This window comes from Lithobates pipiens, unplaced genomic scaffold (assembly GCF_037356315.1).
Source record: "Lithobates pipiens isolate NorthernLeopardFrog02 unplaced genomic scaffold, aLitPip1_a1.2 Scaffold_8, whole genome shotgun sequence".
Taxonomy (NCBI): Eukaryota; Metazoa; Chordata; class Amphibia; order Anura; family Ranidae; genus Lithobates; species Lithobates pipiens.
The window spans coordinates 560912173-560934360 of NW_027507903.1; the positions used below are offsets into that span (position 1 = coordinate 560912173).

Below are 22188 nucleotides of genomic sequence, written 5' to 3' on the forward strand. Positions count from 1 at the left end.
TGGAGCGGGCGTTTTTAACCCTTTTTCGCCCGCTAGCGGGGGATTAAAATTGCCGCTTAAACGACTGGTAAAGCCAACGCCTCAGTGTGAAAGTGCCCTAAGAGTGTCTGTAAAAGTGAAGATACCTTGCTGAATATTGAGCACAATTGTTATTGGAGGTGAGAGGTGTTTTAAGAAAAAAAACACACACACACACACACACACACACACACAAAAGTGATTACAACCCTCACATTTTTGTAAATATTCTATTATATCTTTTCATGTGACAACACTTCATGTGACACACCCAATTAGCCATTTTCCCTCTCTGGTGGCATGTGATTCGTTAGTGTTACAAGGTCCCAGGTGTGAAAGGGTAACGGGTGTATTAAATTCAGTGTTATCGCTCTCACTCTCTCATACTGGTCACTGGAAGTTCAACTTGGCACCAAATGGCAAAGAACTCTCTGGGGATCTGAAAAAAAGAATCTGAAAAAGCACAAGAAAACCTGCAAACAGTTTGCTGAAGACAAGCAGACTAAGGACATGGATTACTGGAACCATGTTCTGTGGTCTGATGAGACCAAGATAAAACTTATTTGGTTCAGACGGTGTCAAGCGCATGTGGCCGCAACCAAGTGAGGAGTACAAAGACAAGTGTGTCTTGCCTGCAATCAAGCATTGTGGTGGGAGTTTCATGGTTTGGGGCTACATGAGTGCTGCCGGCACTGGGGAGCTACAGTTCATTGAGGGAATCATGAATGCCGATATTTACTGTGACATACTGAAGCAGAGCATGATCCCCCTCCCTTCGGAGACTGGGCCGCAGGGCAGTATTCCAACATAACCCCAAACACACCTCCAAGACAACCACTGCCTTGCTAAAGAAGCTGAGGGTAAAGGTGAAGAACTGGCCAAGCATGTCTCCAGACCTAAACCCTATTGAGCATTTGTGGAGCATCCTCAAACGGAATATGGAGGAGCGCAAGGTCTCTAACATCCACCAGCTACGTGATGTCCTCAAGGAGGAGTACTCCAGTGACAATCTGTATGTGAAGCTTTGGTGATCTCCATGCCCAAGAGGGTTAAGGCAGTGCTGTAAAATAATGGTGATAGAGAGAATAAATTTATATATATATATATATATACACACATACACACACACACACACACACACATATTATATATATATATATATATATATATATATACACACACATACACACATATATATATATATATATATATATATATATATATATATATATATATATATATATATATATATATATATATATATATATATATATATATATATATACATATATATACACACACACACATACACACACACACACACATATATATACATACACACACACACATTTATATTCTGTGTCTATTTAATCATCACTATTAGCGTGTCCATTATGAGATTTTGAACATATTTATTGGTCAATTCATGGTGTATATATTATACCACTGGTACACATAGTGTGGTGCACTTTTCAGTCTTTTATGCACATATACATTTATTCACTCATTAATATTGTTTAATATCCGTTTAGCGTCGCAACACCCATTTCTTTGTAATTTTGCTAGCATAGCAAAGGGTCAATATGCCAGTTTTTTTTTTTTTTACTTATTTTTATTTTTTTAAGACTGTGTTCTCCAATGTGAGGGGGGAATCCCCATTAAAGCTGGCCATATATGGATCGCAATTCAGCTGGTTCAGCAGGTAACGGACGAATTTCAATCAACGTATGGGCATCTTGGTTGTACAAAGTCGATCTACCAAATCGATTTCTTTATAACCAGCCTGTTGGGTTTTCCCAATCAAATTGGCTATAGGTGGCGGGACTAATCATTGTATTCTGACAGCGGGGAAGACTCCCCACCATAAGAACACAATGGCACAGCTACAGGGATTCCCCCCCATCCACCTTGAATGTGTGGATGGGAGGAACCTGCTGGTTGAATGAAAAAGAAAATAACTCTCTCTCTCTCTATATCTATATACACACACACACACACACACACACACACACACACACACGGGCTGCCTTAAGCTGCTGTCACCTGTTCTGGGGGTTCACTCATCTCACCAGGTTACACCCAGTATAACTAAAATTAAGGTAGCCGGGATGGATTTGTGGAATGTACCGCTTTTTCAACGGCAAAAATTACCTTCGCTGGAATCTCCTAATAAACCTCGGCCTATGTGTTGCTGGAATCTGGGTGGCAAAAAAAAAAAGAAAAAAAAGAAGGAGGGCTGACATTGACCTGATGGCTCCTCAGCCAGGCTGTAGAGGACCAGTAATGGCAGGTGTTCCATGGCTATCAAATACCTTTGTGTGTGGGCCAGCGGGATTGCAGTGGTGAGATGGACTGGTTGTTGAAGTGGAACATAAGCAAAGACCTTTTTTTTTTCCCCCTAGTAATGTTTAGTTTGCAATCTCTAAAGTGTAATACCATAAACTGAATTGCATATAATATATTCCACATACTAATAATCCTTCTATGCCTGTTTGGAATGTTTTTATTGCAACTATAATCAAGCTAATTTGTGCACAAAAGTGAGAATTTGTAGACAAAAAAAAATAAAAAAAATGTACAGACCAAAAATAACTTTTCAGTCACTGCAAAAAGTACTCCTATATGTACTGTGTTGATTATATCATGAAAAAAAAAAATCATCATTGTAAGGTCAAAGATAAAACTGTCCAATATTTTCTGTGGTCTTTCAGATTAGTCATAAGCATATTATTCGCAGTCCATACAAAAAACAATCACATACCTTTACAGCGATGATAGGTCCGGTCTTCTTAAACCTCATCTTCCAGACTTGTCCACAAGTTCCACTGCCTATTTCTCCCAAATTCTCCAAGTCATTTATATCTGCCTGGTATTTCTGAGAAAAAGAATATGGCGAGAGCTGTGATTAGGCAACTGTCATATATAATGTACAAGGTAGGATTTAATTATTTTTTTTTATATACTTCTAACAGGCAGCAAGAGTACAGAAAATGTAGTCACGTCAAATCCATACAGTCATCACAGGTCCTTCATACAATAATTAGTCTGCATCAGAATTATGATCTGACCCCAGTCCAAGCGCCTTTACTGTCCCATCCCACTGATAGAGAGATCCTATCCATCTCTATAGACACACACACACACACACACACACACACACACAAAGGTGGGGCTGAGTCGCGGCTCCTTGTCTGAAAGGACACACACAGCATTGGCTCCGCTTGAGTGCCCCCAAAGCAAGCTGCTTCCTGTGGGGGTACTCGACAGGAGGAAAGGGCCAGGAGCACTGGTGGGGGACCCTAGAAGAGGAGGATCTATACTGCTCTATGCAAAACCACTGTTCAGAGGCGGCAAGTATTCCAGGTTTGTTATTTTTAAATTAAAAAAAAAAGCAAGACTTTAGTATTTCTTTAAGTATTACAAAAGGTTTTCGTTTGTACTTTCTTCTCTCTCTTTTTACATTGTACTGAAAGCGGAGTTCCAGGCATTTTATCAACTCCCCCCTGTGTTCATCACAACTGCCTGCAATTTTTTTTTTGCAGCGAAAATATATTTTTTTTTTGTGGTTATCCTCCGCTTCCGCCTACATCATGTCCGGCCATGCAATGGCTCCTGGAATATAGGATTGTCATCAATCCCAGGAGACAACGTGCCAGCGCTTGCAGCATCACTGTTTATTCACATGCATGCAATCGGGAGGTGCATGCTGGGTATCCAGCAGCACCATATCCGGAAGGACATACCAGTGGGCTTCGGCTGCCCACTTCAGTGGGGACTGCCAAGTAAGCATTTTAAAATAAATAACTCTTAAAAAAACTACATATAATAATTCTGCTTGATATAGTATTAGGTGCATACAACCTGGGAGCATTTTTAAAGAAAAAAACAAAAAAAATTCACCTTAGGAATTACCGGTAACTTGTCTTCCAATAGTCTTTCAGGACAGCAACTGGGAGATTATGGCTCCTCCCACAACAGGAAAAACCTCATCAAAATCTTTAAAACAGGAAGCCTCCAGCCAGCTTCCTTCAGTTGTCTGTAGAGAACCTCTAGTCCCAGCTGAAACATATAAGCAAAAGTCACATCATAGTATACAGCAAAAAAAGGGCAGGTCATTGCTGTCCTGAAAGACTATTGTAAAACAAGTTAGCGGCAAGTCTAACTTGAATTTTCCCAAAACGACTTTCAGGACAGCAGCCGAGAGGATAATCGAGACCTACCCCATTAAGATGGGACGCAAGACTTTCCTAGTGAAAGCCTGGGCCCCTGCTGTCATGATGTCAACCTATAACGACGGGCAAAGGTCGTCAGACTCGCCCACGTAGCTGGTTTACAGATTTGTTCGGGGTGGCACTAACTTTCTCTGCCCAACTCACTGCGAAAGCTCTTGTAGAATGAGCACAAATACCAACTGGACTATCTTAACCTGAAAAGGAATACGCTTCTGCAATAGCCATTCTAAACTATCTGATAATGGTTCCCCTGGTAGCTTATAATACGTCTGTATGAAATTCTTCTTCTTTCGTTCCCAATGGATTACGTAGGAAGTATAATCTCCTGAGCACAATTTTGGAGCGAAGCAACCGTCGGTAAAAAATTAAGGTCTATTTTCAGAACAATTCTATCTGTAAAAAGAGTGATGAGGATTACTGTCGTATCCACTTTCTGGATTTTTCTTATGACTTTAGGAATAAGCTGAAGGGGGGGGGGGGGGGGGGGAGGTGTAACAGAGGTGAAACTTCCAACTGTGTGCCAGAGCATCTAACCGCAGGGATGGGCCGGTTCTGTTCAGGGAGAAGAGAGGCACCTGTGCAGTCTCCTGAGTCGCAAAGAGATCCACCTGTGGCTGCCCCAATTTCTTGACAATTAAAGCTCTCTGGGTTCAATTGCCACTCTGCTTTGTATACTTAGTTTCCACTGAGAAAATCCGCTACCTTGCTTAGAGTCCCTCTTAAATGGGCCACGAACAAGGATAGATTTTAGAGCCCTGCCCAATTCCAGAATACTTCCTGCTAGACCCTGAAGAACTCTGCTTCTGGTGCCTCCCAGTACGTTTATGTAAGCCACCGCTGTGGCATTGTCCCACAAGATCTGTACATGAAATCCCTGAACTTCTTCGGTAAAGGTCAGCATGGCCATCTCTATTGCTTTCAGTTCCCTCCAACTTGAGGATCTTACTGCTTCTTCTGCGGACCATGAGCCCTGTGCCCATTGACCGCTCATGTGAGTCCCCCCAACCGCAGGAGCTGGCATCTGTCGTTATCCTTACTTGGACCAGGATGGACCATAACAGACCCACTGAAAACCTTGTCTGGTTCTTCCACCACCAAAGACTCCTTTTTACAGAGATTGGGATCTTTACAAGCAAGTCCAGAAAATCCTGCTAGGGGAGCCCAAGCTCTCAATAAGAAACTCTGCAGAGGTCTGAATTGAAGTTTTGCCCACTGAATTGCAGGTATTGAAGAGCTCAGGGTTCCCAAGGTTGACAGGACCTTCTTGACCGTAACAGAGACACTACTTCCAATAGCTTTTTCTCCTTTTCCTCTGGGGAAAAAAAAAAATCTTTGCTCCACTGAGTTGATACGGTACCCCAAGTATAACACCTTCTGCGAGGGAATCAGATTTGACTTCTGAAGGTTTAAGATCCATCCTCTATGACAACCAGCTTATCTCTGTAATATACCTGAGGCCACTACAGCGGATGCACTATTACCTCAATAATCCCACGTTAACACAAATGGTTATATTTTGTAACTTATTGTTTGTGCTGCCTACCAACTAGCCTATGTTTTTTAGAGCTGCATTCCCTTTTCTTTTAATGCTCAAAATCGACACCTCTGTTATGTTATGTTATGTTTTGTATTGAAAACTCAATAAAACTAACAAGGAAAAAAACCCTGGGATTCTTCTCCGGCTCCAGCCATTTTTTTTTTTTAATCACACCTGCTATAATCAAATGGACCAGAAAGTTGAGGCCTTTGGAGTCTCTTAGACCTGCGTACATATGGTCATGAAGGAGAGCTCCCTTTTCTCTTCCTCTATCCACCAAGGTAGCGTGCATTACTTTAAGGAATCACCCCCCCCCCCCTTCAAGGAACATGTTATACTTAGGGTATGACTGATTTCAGAAGAGGATGAAGAAAAATCAGGCAGATGCCACCTCAGAGGGGGAAAAAGGTTCTTGGGAAACATCCTGATACAGCCGGAAGCCCGGCTTCTCAGAGAAGCATCCCGAGACTCTGGGGTCAGCTGTAGTGTAATGGATTCCCCTGAGGACCCTGGCTCTTCTCTCAGATTTGACCAGAAAAGTAGCATGGAGTTCATCCTTAATGGTTGTAAAAAGATCGCCACAATTGGATGATATAATCAGCACAAAGAGGCTTTGTCCAGGATTCGCCTAACTTTTCTTTGCAAGCAGGACACTTTCTTTACTGGTTGAACAGAGCTCTTAGCCTGGACAAAAAGAAGAAACACAATAGAACTACACTGAAAACTGCTGAACACAGCAGGTTACAAAATGTAAAAACACCCAGGTGCACTAGGAAAGGACCTCCTAACTTCCCTGTGCCCAAGCAAGCTCCACAACAAATTTATTTTCTTAAAGAGGGACTGATAACCCAGAGGAGGAAACGGCCCGCAGTGAAACAGAAACCCAGCCCCTTACCTTGGCCTTGCAGGTGACTATGCTTGCCCCCTTATTCGCCGTACTTTCCTCCATTGCAGAGCACACTATGTTCATGTGGCTGAAAAAAAGCCGGTTCCAGAATATAAATGCCGCCGCAACCAACCCGGAAATAAAGGCACCAGGTGACCCTGCCCCCCAATTTGATGCGCGCTCGACCCGGAAGTGCCGCCTTTTCCTGTGCACTGCACGTGGTCAAAGGCTCTCCCTGGCCACTAGAACAATGGCGGTTGCTCAGCATTACACCACCGCTGTCCCACGACACGGGAGGCAAACAGGGGGCTCCCATGCGGCCACCATGTACTCCTTGGCTTGTTTGAATTGGAAAAAAAAAAAAAAAAGGAGAGCGCCCACAGACACAATCCAACAAAAGGCAATTGAGAGGATCACAGTCTCCTTGAAACAAAAACGGAAAAACACAAGCGAGAACCTGTCTCCCAGGATAGCCTGGGAGACAGTTAATGGCGCTCATCAGAGGTGTTCCTACCGGCTGGAGAAAATATAAACAAATAAAATAAAAATAAATAAACTGAAGGAAGCTCGGTGGATGCCTCCTGTTAAAGATTTTGATGAGGAGTTTCCTGTTGTGGGAGGAGCCATGGTCTCTCAGATGCTGTCCCGAAAGACATTTTGGGAAACAATGCTGGAACTCTGCTTTAAAGACGTCATCCAGGTATAGAAATGTTATACATGGTCGTATCATATGTATGTCGTAAGACACCACTATGCCAGTGATCTCCACTTGCTTCCAGTCCCACGCCGTGTAGCTGCCTTGCTGCATTCTGAACACAGGAGGGCAACATTTAGAGAATGCTTTGCATTTTCTGAATAGATGCAAAGTATTCTCCGATTGGATGAGCTGAGCTATGAACATGTAATAACCAAGTTATTCTGCAACTAATACAGTTCTATGGGCTTCCTAACCTACAAGTAAAGCAATATCTATAACAACGATCTTCACGTCTTTATCTCACCTGTCCATCAATTAACAGATACCCAGTCTGCTTAATGATTTCTTGCAGCTTCTGGTCAATTTCAGTGCTGAAAAGAAAGAAAAAGGATTACCATAGTCCCAATACCCTGGCCATCACAACCTATTCTGTAGTCCGATGCAGTTTGTACATAAATATACATAAAAATTGAAGATCACAAATATAAAAAGGGCAGGGATATAAAGTTTCAGAAGAAACAGTGATCTTCAGCAACAAAGACTGAGATATATAGTAGATTTGTTTTCTCCATGCAGGTTGAGTCCCAGGTGGGATTCAAACTCTGGTCCCAAATCTCAATGAAAACCGTAATAGCCATTTAGATAATCACAATGTTATCCCCCCGCAAAGGTTAAAGGTTTATTTTTGTCTGGGGTACCATTATAAAGCACTTTTACTAATCTTATCTTTCACACCCTCAGCAGCCAGCGCTTTCCTGGAGAGGGGCTGTAGGTATTAGATGTGGATTATGCAGAAGGGGAAAAAAATAAAAAAAAATGTGGCTGGAGTTTCAGAATCAGACATGGGCATGATTCGGTGAATCGGACATTCAAACATGAAGGCGACGGATCTTCCTGGTGCATGTGTATGAAAGACACTAATTTATCACCACCAATAAATGTTTGATGAAAGTCACATTCACTGCTTTATAACCAATGTGCCCCATCGTGTCTTGCAAAGCTCAGTTGTATTGGCATATTTGCCAATTGAGCCAACTTACCATTAGCTCATCTAAGGGACAGCGGCTAAAAGATTTGTGAACTTTGGTTCTCAGATGCGGGGAATGCAGAAGTGAGACTTAACTGGTGGGTATAGAAAAGGGAACTCCAGTGTCGGTATTTTGATTCAAAGTCTCCAAAAAAAAATGAAGCGGGTGATTTAGCCAACCAAATTCACACCAAAAACAGATTAACTTTGGAAATCAGACTTTGTATTTTTTTTTTTTTTTTTTTTTTTTTTTTTTAAATGAAGGAGTTTTTTGCAATTTAAAGGGTTGGTTCACTCATAGTTCTCTGAGCAATAAAGGGACCCCAGTATTAAAAAAAAAAAAAAAAAAAATATAATAATAATAATAATAATAATAATAATAATAATAATTGTTCAGCAGAGACAAACTCAGTCTATTTTAACCACTTGCTGACCACCCTATAGCACTTTTACTGCTACAGGGTGGTAGCTGAGCACAGGATCGCATTTATACACACGTGATGCCACACTTCCGCCTGCAGGGGGCACGTGTTGCTGCTGTCATAATTCTCTATCAAGCATCAAAACACAGAGAACGGAGATATATCTCATTTCTGACAGCGGGGAAGGGATATATTCTGTGTCTCTGAAAAGCAAAGGCTAGAATCGATCCCTTCCCCTATTAAAAGCAACACACTGCGTACACAAAAAACACTGGCTAGGCACACTGTTAACCCCTTGATCACCCTAGATGTTTAACCCCTTCCCAGCCAGTGTCATTAGTACAGAGAGAGCATATATTTAGCGCTGATCACAATATTAGCGTCACTGGTTCCCGCAAAGTGTAAAAAGCGCCCGATTGTCCACCGCAATATCACAGTCCCGCTATAAGTCACTGTTCGCCATAATTACTCGTATAAAAGAAAAAAAATCCATATCCCATAGTTTCTAAACACTAGAACGTTCACGTAAACCAATCAATATAGAAATATTACCAAAAATTATGTTGCAGAATACATATTGGCCTAAATTTAAAAACGCAGTAGTGATCAAATACCGCCAAAAGAAAGCTCTATTTGTGGGGAAACAAATTTACTAAAATTTTATTTTGGTACAGTGTGCCACAACCGCGCAATTGTCAGTTAAAATAACGCTGTGCAGTAACGCAAAAAATGGCCTGGTCGTTATACATTTACCTGTAGGTACAAGTGAAAAAACAAGCTTTACTACTGCTTTACCACCATACCAGGGCTCACCAACCCCCAGGCACCAGGTCGCAATAGCAACAAGAAATTTCATCCTGGCGCTGAATGCTCCACACACCCTGCGTGCACCCCCACTATGTGTATCCCAGGCTCAGCTTGCCCATTTTGTCACCATTTCACGGGGAACACAAATTTAAGGTTTGACATGTTGGGTATCCCATTTACTTGGTGAAACCTCGGCTTTTATATTTTACCAAAAAAAATAGTAATTAATAATGCTATTTTGCAACCTTTGTGGTAAAATACGTGTGGCATAAAAAAAAAAAAAAAAAAAAAAAAAATTGGAACTACCACCATTTTATTCTCTAGGGCAGTGGTCATCAACCTTGTCCTCAGGACCCACTAACAGGCCAGGTTAGCAAGATAATTGAAATACATCACAGGCGATATCATTTGCTGCTCAGTGATTGCAGTATTCTAGTCTGCATCTCCCCAAGGTAACACATAAAACCTGGCCTGTTATGCCGCGTACACACGATCAGATTGTCCGGCGTACTTAGTCCGCCGAAACACATTTCAGCGGACAATTCGATCGTGTGTGGGCTTCAGCTGACTTTTCCAGCGTGAAGTCTGGCGGACTAAAAGTATTTTTGCACTCCAATCTTCCCGTCGGACTTGGGTTTCAGCGGACAATACGTTCGTCAGTATGCTAGTACAGCGGACTAAAAATGACGCATGCTCAGAAGCAAGTACGAAAAAGGAAGCTATTGAACTTCTTTTCTAGTCCCGTTGTACGTGCTGTACGTCATCGCGCAAGCGAACGTCAAACTTTGTGTGTCCGTGTGTGGCCAAGTCCGTTCGGTAGAAAGTCCGCCAGACTATCCGCCGGATTGTATGTTGGACTAAGTACGCCAGACAATTCGATCGTGTATACGCGGCATTAGTGGGCCCTGAGGACAGGGTTGATGACCAATGCTCTATGGTGTCCGCTTTGAGAAAATATATAATGCTTGGGGGTTTTATGTAATCTTCAGGCCTAAAATTATTTTTTACATTTGTTAAGCCCTGGTCATGCACGTTGGGAGCTCATGAAGAACATTACAAGGTGCCAGAAAAACAATTTCATAAAAAATTCTATTAAAATTACAGGGACAATAAGTAGTGGATGTGTACAGATTGTTTTTCTGGAGAATAAAGATATTGTTTAGTGTCAAGGTGTCTGCACAAACAATACAATATTTAAACAAAAGAGAGTTACACCGCAGTGTGACAAAGGCATGTTCTCACCTCTCCAAGCTCCGCTGCGTCAAGTAGTTGGTTTGCGGTATGTTTAACATGTGCCGTGGTCGGACTGGCAGTGACGGGTGAGGATTTGCGGAGCTGTCGGAGCGAATGTGTCCATCATTGGCCAGAGGAAGTTGTAAGGCTGGACGAAAAGAGGGTGGTACACAGAGAAGGGACAAAGATTGGGGAACAGAGATAAGCTACGAGCAACAGCAGTGCCCCATTATTCCCTGAACACCCCATTCAAAACCCAATACCTTCTCCTTACAGTAAAGCAAACCTGTCACTTCTCTGAATTTATTGATTTGGCCCGAGATCTTAAGAGCAAACATCTAGAGGCATCTGCACAGACATGTACTTCTGTTAAGTCTTTAGCGCACATAAGGAGCGTCCAAAACATGGAGGACTCAATATGAAAACGGCAACTTCCCAATTAGGAATCAGAATTTGGCTCCAATGCCCAATCTTCAACAAAACATGCTGCGTCTGACCAACATTCCAGAGCCGAGTCAGAGCTGGCACCTTGGTTTTGGGCTCCCAGGGAACTCTGGAGGCACCTCTACAATCCTGCTCTTAGCTCCTCGTTTCAATTCAATAACTTTAAATCAGATGACAGAATTACTAAGCTCCATATCTTACAAACTGAACATCTCTAAGTCAGTAATTTGCATTCTGGATCCTATACAGCAAAGCCCATTAACTTTGTTATACCCCATGCAATGTGCCCTGTGCACATCTGTCGGCTTGTTATTGATGTTGCAGCTCTGCTTTCCAGGCAAAGGTTGATCTTGTAAGGCATGACAGTGAACAAAGGAAACAACTTTGTAGATTTCTTATTCCCTTGTGTTAGTAGAGGCTCCACATCATCCAAAATAAATGTAGAAGTCTAAGCCTACTCAGAACTGGTGACTTGGGTGAACACTAATGGGATCGATCACCATTTGATTTCTAATAGCATTTTGGGTTCCCCAAGGTAAGACCTCAACTTCAGTAGGTATAACTTGGCATGCTTGGCTGAAGCCGGTTACTACGGGGGCCCTTGTGCAGGCTCGATCCTGAACCAGACTCAGTGTGTTCATTGACAAACATAGCATGGCTCATCCCCATCCCTGCTGTCTTCCTACAGGCTGTGATTGACAGTAGCAGGAGCAATTGGCTCCCACTGCTGCCTCTGTGCCCTCTGTGATGGGTGAGAGCAGAGAAACACTGCTCTGACACAATGCTGGCTCAAGATCAGGCTCCAGGGTGTTGGGGATCTAAACACAGAATGGCATTTACCTTATTGTAGAGGATGCATTAAGGTAAAAAAAGCCACATCCAGCAAAACACAGTTTGGGCGTGCACAAGCCCTGTATCAATAGATGCAGAAAGACTGCGTCACTCTTCGTATTCTCAGAAAATTCCAAAACATATCTTTATATAGAAGTTTCTATGTCCTCTCCACCTGCCATATCAATTTTTAAATTTTAAAGGAAGCCCCGTTTTCTAACAGAATGAACACCTTTAGTCCAAGGGTTTATTGACATCCATTCATTACACCTGAGTTTGTTGGACATCCTAATAAGGTTATACCCCACCTTTCTGGCTATACCAGCCTCTACTCTTCTAAGAAGGCTTTCAGCAAGATTTTGGAGTGTGAGAATTTGTGTCCAGCACAAGAGCACTGGTGAGGTCAGGTACCAACACTGAACGAGAAGTCCTGGTTAGCAAATTAGCATTCCAATTCTATCCAAAGGTGTTTTAGTAAGGATGGGCTCTGTGCAGACCACTTGTGTTCCTCCATACCAAACTCATCAAACCATGTCTTTAAGGTGCTGGCTTCATACACAGGGCACAGTAATGCTCAATCAGAAAAGGGCCTTCTCCACACAGTTTCCACAGGGCTAGAAGCACACCTTGTCTAAGGTGTCCACAAACGTATGGCAATATAGTGAAGAGGGAGCTAGAGGCAAGAAAATGGTTTAGCCCATCAGTATTCACCCAATTTATAAGACCAGCAATTCGGAGTAGGTAAGGCAAGATGTGTACATTGCCACAGGGCAAGATTTAGGCTCAGTTCTCACTAGTGTGACTTGTCATACGACTTTGTGTCCAACCCATTTATTCCAATGGCCCCCCAATCCAATCTATGCAACTTTACTCACAGCATCTTTCAAAAAAAGGTTTCTTGCACTACTTTGTTACGACTTCGAGACTTGAGTGCAAAAGAAGCATGAAAGTTGCACTTCAAAGTCACACTGGGAGTTGCACTAGTGTGAATTGAACCTTAAGAACATATCTTTTAATAGTTTCCCCCCACAGGTAGAAACCTATAAAGACATAAAGGAACACAATACACATATAGTAATTCTTAAGCCATCTCTATCTTACCTTACAGTACCATATTTGCCATAAATACTACCTTTTGTTCTCTAGCCTTAACCGGTTTGTTAGGTTTCCCTGAGCTCATGCTCCATACAAAGTCTACATGCCAGATCCACACTGCATGCAACATTCCCCATCCCATGCACAAAGACAGGTGGGAGAGCAATGCCAAGCATGAGCAGAAGACTGAGGGAGAGGGGCTGTAGATACACATGAAGGGGCAGATTAAGAAAACACAGTAAAATTTATTTAAAGGGAAGGGGTGCAAGTTAAGAGTGACATAAGGGGAAGTTAGCTGCGCCTGGAGCAAGTAAGGAGTTGAGAAGGGCGATCTGATACCTGCTCGCTGGGATGGAGCGGGCGTGGGGCTTAGAGTGATGAGAATAACTGGGGGAGAAATAGGGGAAAAAAAATAAAAAATCAACATAAAATACAAAGCAACCCAGGAGAGAACAGGAAACGAGAGGAGATTATGGTCTGAAGAGGAAAAAAGGATATATGAACAAGAGAACACAGGAAGGAGTCACATGGGAGGGACAATGACAAAATAAAGAATACAGCAATGGAGACTGGATGGCAGGGAAAAGGTCAAATGAAATGGAGAATATGAAGATATAAAAACACATTTCCCATACACATAAAATGAAGAAAAAAAAAAAACAATTCTCTAGCTCAACACAATGCTGAAAATACTTCAGGAGCCACCTTTGTACTCCTAAAATGAACATGGCTCCTGCCGAATTTTTTTTGCCTTGCGTATCATTGTCAAGGAATGTACGTGATCCTTGGCTACATAAAGACCTTTTGTAGGTGGGTCTCTGAGGAGCACCAAGCCCACTGAGCTTTACGTGTTACTAAACCCTACTGAAAATCCACTAGAGCAAGTGGTATCCACTCGCATCAACCCAATTCCCCCTGTGTGCCTACATAAACAGCAGGTGGACAGCCTTTCGGCTAGGTTCACACTGCTGTGATGTCCAAGATCGGATGTGATTCGCACTGCACTGCAAATCACATGCGATCTCTGTGCAATGCGAATTCAGCCATATAGATAGTATGGCTGAATTTGCTTTGCATCCGTCCCAAACTCGCACAGGACCCTTTTTTTGGTCTGCAGCAGAATCGGATCACATGGGTGTTCACACCATGCGATCCGATTCCTGTCTGAGTTTGCAGATCGCACTGCGATATGCAAACTGATTTGGAGGTGTCATTAACTTTTAACGGACACTCCCAGCAGTTCGCAATAGGGCAGTGTGAACTGTCGCTGGGAGACATGCGATTCGGGAACCCGCAGTGGATTCGCAGCGTTCCCGCATCGCAGCAGTGTGAACCTAGCCTTAATCTGGAAAGCAATCACCATGCCTTTTGATTACATTTTCCTTCAGTAGCAAGACAAAGGTGTTGACAGTTCTCAGCCCGATTAAGATTCTGATGGGAAAGAAAAAAACAAAAAAAAAAAAAAAAAAAAAAAAAAAAAAAGGGTTCCTTTAGCTTTTCATTTAACTAATTTCCACGTTCTAATGCTGGTTAAAACATGTGACATGCTTCCAGCAATTTCATGCACATTTTGATCAGAAATAATCAAACGGATCAATGCAACCAGCCAAAAACAGTTTGTATATCTATATTCAAATGCTAGGGATGGTGGCAGGTTGCCTTAGGCTGGCCATACACAATGCAGCGCTGTGGTGGGGGTGATATGTGCAGGGGGGCAGTGCTGTGGGGTATGTGAAGGGGACCAGCAGCTGCGCACAAAATCAGGTGCTGCACAGAAAACGCGCAGGGGTACCATTGACTCCTAAGCACAATGAAATACAAGGTGCAATTTCCCGCACATGGAAATTGCATGGTACAAACGCACCATGCAGTTTCCATGCGGCTGCATTTTTTAAAAGGTGCCAGGACCCTTTCTCAGCAGAAAATGCAGGCACAGCAGCCCATTTAAATGAAAGGACTGGCGTGCCTGCACACCTGGGCTGCGATGTAAAGAATCTGAGTCATCACACAAAACTGCGATTCGGATCTCAGCTGGAAGAAAATTGTACTAATCGGACCTCCATGAATTTTAATTCGATACCCCCTGCAGTATATAAATGTGAAGACAGCAGATATACATGTAAAACTTAAAGGGGTTGTAAAGGTTCGCGTTTTTTAACCTTAAAGCGGAGGTCCACCCTAAAGTGGACCTTCCGCTCATCGGAACCCTCCCCCCCCTCCGGTGCCACAATCGGCACCTTTCAGGGGGGAGGGGGGTGCAGTTACCTGGATAATCCAGGTAACTGCACCCACTTCCGGGATAGCTCTCTCCGGAAAGGGGCGTAACTTACGCCCCTTTCCGCAAGTGCCCGCCCCTTCCCGCAAGTGCCCCGCTGCCTGCTGGGAAACACACAGATCCCAGAGGCAGCGGGGAGCGTCCTTATTGCGCAGCGCGATTCGCGCATGTGCAGTAGGGAACCGGTAAATTAAGACGAAAGGCTCAATTTCCTGATTCCCATACCCAAGATGGCGGCGGCAGGACCCGACAGACGACCTAGAGATCGGCTTCGGGTGCCGACATCGCGGGCGCGCTGGACAGGTAAGTGTCGCTATTTTAAAAGTCAGCAGCTGCAGTATTTGTAGCTGCTGGCTTTAAAAGAAAAAAAAAAAAAACGCGGAGTCCCGGTGGACTCCCGCTTTAATGCATCCTATGCATTAAGGTGAAAAAACATCCGACAATACCAGCCCCCCCGTTTTACTTACCTGAGCCCGTTCACCTGCTGCGCATGTCCCCCATGTCCTCTTCGCCGCTCAGCCTGGCCATTGATTGGCTAGAGTGGATGGATGGAAAGCAGCACAGCCATTGGCTCGCGCTGCTGTCAATCATATCCAATGAAACAGCGCGCCGGGGGGGGGGGGGGGGGGGCAAGTAATACAGTGAGCGGCTATAGCCGCCGGCTGTATCACAGGAGCGCGCCCGCAAACTACTATCACCATGCGAGAGAGCTCGCATGAAGGTGCTTAGTTCTTGCGGAGAGGAGCCCAGACAACTGCCGAGGGACCTCAGAAGACCAGGTTCAGGGCCACTCTGTGCAAAATGAGCTGCACAGTGGAGGCAAGTATAACATGTTATTTAACCACTTCAATACCGGTCTATAGTCACATGACATCCACAGATGGGATCTCCCATCCTGGGCGGGTATCATATGACGTGATCCGTATCTCACCGCTCCTGCAGGCCTCCGGGTGCCCTCAGAGCGGCGATCGTGGATGGAGGTGTGTCCCTCAGACACAGCCCATCCCTGATCCTGGTAAAGAGCCAATAACAAATGGCTCTTTACTATGTGACCATACCAGTCACAGTCCATCCAAGTACCCGAGTACCAGTCACAGTCCATCCGAGTACCCGAGTACCAGTCCCAGTCCATCCGAGTAACCGAGTACCAGTCCCAGTCCATCCGAGTACCCGAGTACCAGTCACAGTCCATCCGAGTACCCGAGTACCAGTCACAGTCCATCCGAGTACCCGAGTACCAGTCACAGTCCATCCGAGTACAAGTCCCAGTCCATCCGAGTACCCGAGTACCAGTCACAGTCCATCCGAGTACCCGAGTACCAGTCACAGTCCATCCGAGTACCCGAGTACCAGTCACAGTCCATCCGAGTACCCGAGTACCAGTCACAGTCCATCCGAGTACCCGAGTACCAGTCCCAGTCCATCCAAGTAACCGAATACCCAAGTACCCATCACAGTTCATCTGTGTACACGAGTACCCATCACCAGGCCATCGGCGCGCCCGAGTACCCGTCACCAGGTCATCGGCGCGCCCGAGTACCCGTCACCAGGCCATCGGCGCGCCCGAGTACCCGTCACCAGGCCATCGGCGCGCCCGAGTACCCGAGTTCCTGTCACCAGGCCATCAGAGTACCCGAGTACATGTTACCAGGCCATCAGAGTACCCAAGTACCTACCTGCAGCCCATGCCTTATAGAACATATGTTGGGGTGTTTGCCCACAAAATTACCCCATTTTGGAAAGCAATTACACTGCCCTGGTGCTCAAGGGCCTTCAAAAGTGCAATAGGTCGTTAGGAAATTAGAGGTGTAATTTATGCTCCTAGAACACCCGATGGTGCTCCCTGCATGTTGGGCCTCTGTATATGGTCAGGCTGTGTAAAAGTCACACACCTGTGGTATCGCCATACTCGGGAGGAGTAGCAGAATGTATTTTGAGGTTTCATTTTTTGCTATATACATGCTTTGAGTTAGAAATATCTTATAAAAAACTGACCACTTTGTTTAAAAAAAAAAAAAAAAATGTTTTAATTTTCTTTCTACGTTTACCGAAGACTTTTGAAAAAAAAAATCAACCATTCAAAAGACTCATTATGCCTCATAGAATAGACATTGGGGTGTCTGCTTTCCAAAATAGGGTAATACCACTATCCTGGGGCTCCGGGGCCTTCACAAATGTAATAGGTTGTTAGGAAATTAGAGATGTAATTTATGCTCCTAGAACCCCTGACGGTGATCCCTGCATGTTGGGCCTCTCTGTGTGGCCAGGCTGTGTAAAAGTCACACACGTGGTATCACCATACTCGGGAGGAGTAGCAGAATGTATTTTGGGGTGTAATTGGAAGTATGCACATGCTGTGTGTGAGAAATAACTTGTTATTATGACAATTTTGTGGGAAAAAAAAAAATCTTAATTTTCCCAAAAATTGTGGGAAAAAATGACAACTTCAAAAAAACTCACCATGCTTCTTGCTAAATACCTTGGACTGTCTACTTTTTTTAAAAAGGGGTAATTTAGGGGGCATTTGTACTTTCCTGACATTTCAGGGTCTCAAGAAATGAGATAGGCTGTAGGTGCATCAGGTGTGATCAATTTTCAATGATTTGCACTATAGCTTGTAGACTATAACTTTCACAGAGACCAAGTAATATACACTAATTTATGTTATTTTTACCAAAGAGATGTAGCTGTATACATTTTGGCCCAAATTTATGAACAAAAGTTACTTATTTGCAAAATGTTATCATAGAAACAAAAAAAAAAAAAAAAGTGCTCATTTAGGTCGCAAAAAATAAAAAACCCAGTGGTGATTAAATACCACCAAAAGAAAGCTCTATTTGTATGAAAAAAATGATAAAAAATGTGTTTGGGTACAGTGTTGCATGACTGAGTAATTGGCATTCAAAATGTGAGAGCGCCGAAAGCTGAAAATTGGTCTGGGAAGGAAGGGTATATAAATGTCCTGTATTGAAGTGGTTAAAAAAAAAAAATAATAATTTACCTTTACAACCCCTTTAAAGGGCTTGTAAAGGTAAATGTTTTTTCACCTTAATGCATTCTATGCATTAAAGTGAAAAAACATCTGACAGTGCCTGCGCCCCCAGTCTTCTCGTTTTACTTACCTCACCCCTCGAAAATCCTGTGCTCGCCCCCGACGTCCTCTTCACCACTCAGCCTGGCCGCTGATTGGCTGGAGTGGATGGATGGAAAGCAGTGCTGCCATTGGCTCGCGCCGCTGTCAATCACATCCACTGACGCGGAGCGCCCGGGGGGTGGGGCCGTGTGATACAGCGAGGGAGCTTGCATGAACATGAGAAGTACTTGCAGAAGGAAGCAGAGACAGCCGCCGAGGGACCCCAGAAGAGCAGGTTCGGGGCCACAAGTATAACATGTTTGTTATTTTTTAAAAAAAAATGTTTTACTTTACAATGACTTTAAGTAGGGAGATTTGTTTGATCCCTGTGTATCATCTGTTCACTTCACTGGATGTATGGAGAGTTTACAGCCATTTTAATTTTTGGTTTCAGTACCAAAATATTCATTACGGTGCATCTCTAGAAGAAACTGTTCAGCCCACTAATCCACATACTGTATTGTAGGACCAGCTTCTGGAGTCCGAGCACAAACATTAACCTAACCACGGCTCCCTGTTGTCCCCGATTTGTAAAACCTGTCCTATCCCCTCAGCTGCCCCATTTTTGGTGATGCACAGACCATTGTAGGAAAATGTAAGACTTAAAATGAAAAAATTCCAACTCACACTTAACTAGCCTTGAAGGCTGAATTCACTTAAAAAAAATAAAAAAAGGGAGCACATCGATTATAATCTTTTTTTTGAAATTTTTTTTTTTTTGCATTATTTATTTTCTTAGAAGTGTGCAGAGCATTGCATCTGCAATGAGAAGATTGCGGGTGCAATGCCAGGCTCCTGCAAACACTCAGTACAGCTATCTGGCCCTACCTCCCATACAGGCAAACTAGGAGACTGCTCAACAGCGCCTTTGCAGTTAATTGAGAACTACAAGCCGCCTGCCACGGTGGAAGATGGGACTTCTAGTCCATTCAATTTGCAGATCTTTTTAAAATGCAATAGTGAGTGTGGGGAGGGGAGGGATCCCCCGCTCACTGTCACAATGGGAAATGGGGGATCCGGGGTCCACTAATGCATTAGTAACATGTTACCTGTTGAACATATTAAATACACCAGTATTTAGAGGGTGTAACATGTTACTAAAGGGGAACCCATTCTTTAAAACTGTCTCCTCCCCCTCCTAATGCCTATGCGAACTAACCTGTGTAGGGAAGATGTATATACTTACCTATTTTCAGGCCGCTCTGGTCACGTGATCTCCCCGTGTCAGCAGCAGCTGCAGGGCAGAGGTAAGCGTGCTCCGACAACGGCTAGTAAAGCTGGCAGCGGTGAGGTCACTACATCTGCACCAATACCGATATCGCTGCAGACACTAAGCATTTGCATGAGTGCTGGTGCGCCGATACCTAAAACCGTTATCTTTGCGGTGCAATTTAAGCTCACATAAAATGAATGGACTCAAATCGCACTACAAAAGCATCGCATGTGATTTGAACAGGAATGTGGCACAATTCCTGTCAAAATCACATGCAGTTTCCCACATTGCTCGTGTGAACCCAGGCTTGACAGTGACTTCAGCCTGGCTTCATACAGGAGCGGCGCAGAAAACTGCATGCAATTCTTGTCCAAATCACATGCGATTTATTTTGCAGTGCGATTTGAGCCCATTCCTTTTGTATAGGTTCAAATAGCACCACAAAAGGTACCGGTAATTGGTCTAGGCAAGTACTGGAGTACGAGTATCGGTACTCGCATTTTCCGGTTAAAAAAAAAAAAAAAAAAAAAAAAAAAAAAAAAAAACACACAGGTATTGGTACATCCCTAGACGTCACCCATAGGCTTCAATGACCCTTATGTTGTCAGCATTATATGCATGCAATACGGTCAAAATGCCATCTATTAAACAGCTGATTTACACTATATTGCCAAAAGTATTGGGACGTCTGCGTTTACATGAACTTTAATGGCATCCCAGTCTTAGTCTGTAGGGTTCAATATTGAGTTGGCCCATCCTTTGCAGCTATAATAAATTCAACTCTTGTGGAAAGACTGTCCACAAGGTTTAGGAGTGTGTCTATGGGAATGTTTGACCATTCTTCCTGAAGCACATTTGTGAGGTCAGGATCTGATGTTGGAGAAGGCCTGGCTTGCAGTCTCCGCTCTAATTCATCCCAAAAGTCATCAGGTTGAGGCCAGGACTCTGTGCACGCCAGTCAAGTTCCTCCACTCCAAACTCGCTCATCTATGTCTTTATGGACCTTGCTTTGTGCACTGGTGTGTAGTCATGTTGGAACAGGAAGGGGCCTTCCCCAAACTGTTCCCACAAAGTTGGGAACATGAAATTGTCCAAAATGTCTTTGTATACCGACGCCTTAGAGTTCCCTTCACTGGAACTAAGGAGCCAAGCTCAACCCCTGAAAAACAACCCCACACCATGATCTCCCCTCCACCAAATGATTGGACCAGTGCACAAAACAAGGTCCTTAAAGACATGGATGAGCGATTTTAGGAGGAACTTGACTGGCCTGCACGGAGTCCTGACCTCAACCTGACAGAACACCTTTGGAATAAATTAGAGGGGAGACGGCGAGCCAGGCCTTCTAGTCCAACATCAGTGCCTGACCTCACAAATGTGCTTCTGGAAGAATGGTCAAACCTTCCCAGACCCTGTTAGGGAGATTCCTTCCCATCACTTCCTATGCTGGTGACACTACGTTTTGGTAGATTTCCGGTTTAAAAAAAAAAAATCCTACACCACCACCCTTGATCCAATATACCAACATAGTAAAATAAAATAAAAAAAAAATCAGCATAAACAAACCAGTTGTCTGCCTCAAATCACCCCATTTCCGTCATCTGTGATCACGTCCAATGCAGCGGCATTAGGTGACTCAGTAGCCAAGGGAACCCAGAACTGCATTTATTTTCCCAGGAACCAAGTACTGAAGCACACTTGTCATTATTGATTAATAAACATCCCCTCCAACACTGCTACATGTATCAAGGAAATTAACAGTCAAAAGATTTTAGGGTTTCCACAAGTGATGCAAAACTAAAAAATGGATTGTTTAAAAAACATTTACATAATGAAGGTGAACTTTAAATAATGAACTATATCTGTCAGGAGGTATACAAGGCAAGTTCACCTCAAAAAGAAATACCTGGTAAGTGTCAGCATTCCCAAACAGGTACACCCATACATTTTGGGGACAGTTGTAACCCTGGTAAGTAACCTCTTGGTAGAGAATGATCCCATTCTCCCCAAGGGTTTTCCTACAGAGACCATGCCCAAGTCCACCATCCTTCCATGCATGTGCATCACTCCACCTTTCTATGGCTTTCTCTGTAGAGCCAATCCTTTCCTTACCTTCAATGTACTTGCATTGAGTCTCCTCCCCAAAGTTCTTTCTGTACTGCCTATTCTTCCATGTACCTGCATGCACAAAGCCCTTTCTGTAGAGGCCATACTTTCATGTGTCTACATGTTCTCACCTCCCATAGGATCAATTTATAGAGACCATTCCTCCATGTACCTGCAAGTCCGTGCCTGCGCAACACCTTTCTGCAGAGACTGTCTTTCCGTGTCTTTCTCC

At 43.7% G+C, this 22188-nt stretch overlaps 1 protein-coding gene across 2 annotated transcripts in view; it reads right to left on the minus strand.

The window, feature by feature from the left end:
• Positions 1-22188, minus strand: part of MAP2K7 (mitogen-activated protein kinase kinase 7) — a 58921-nt gene that overhangs the window by 30579 nt on the left and 6154 nt on the right. Inside the window, exons 2-5 of one of the 2 annotated variants that reach the window (XM_077470055.1) lie at positions 13569-13616; positions 10869-11007; positions 7675-7741; positions 2780-2893 (exon numbers count right to left, since the gene is read on the minus strand). In XM_077470055.1, the coding sequence (XP_077326181.1) occupies positions 2780-2893; positions 7675-7741; positions 10869-11007; positions 13569-13616 (368 nt within the window). The remainder of the gene's footprint in view (positions 1-2779; positions 2894-7674; positions 7742-10868; positions 11008-13568; positions 13617-22188) is intronic. The other variant, XM_077470056.1, reaches the window with a different exon arrangement.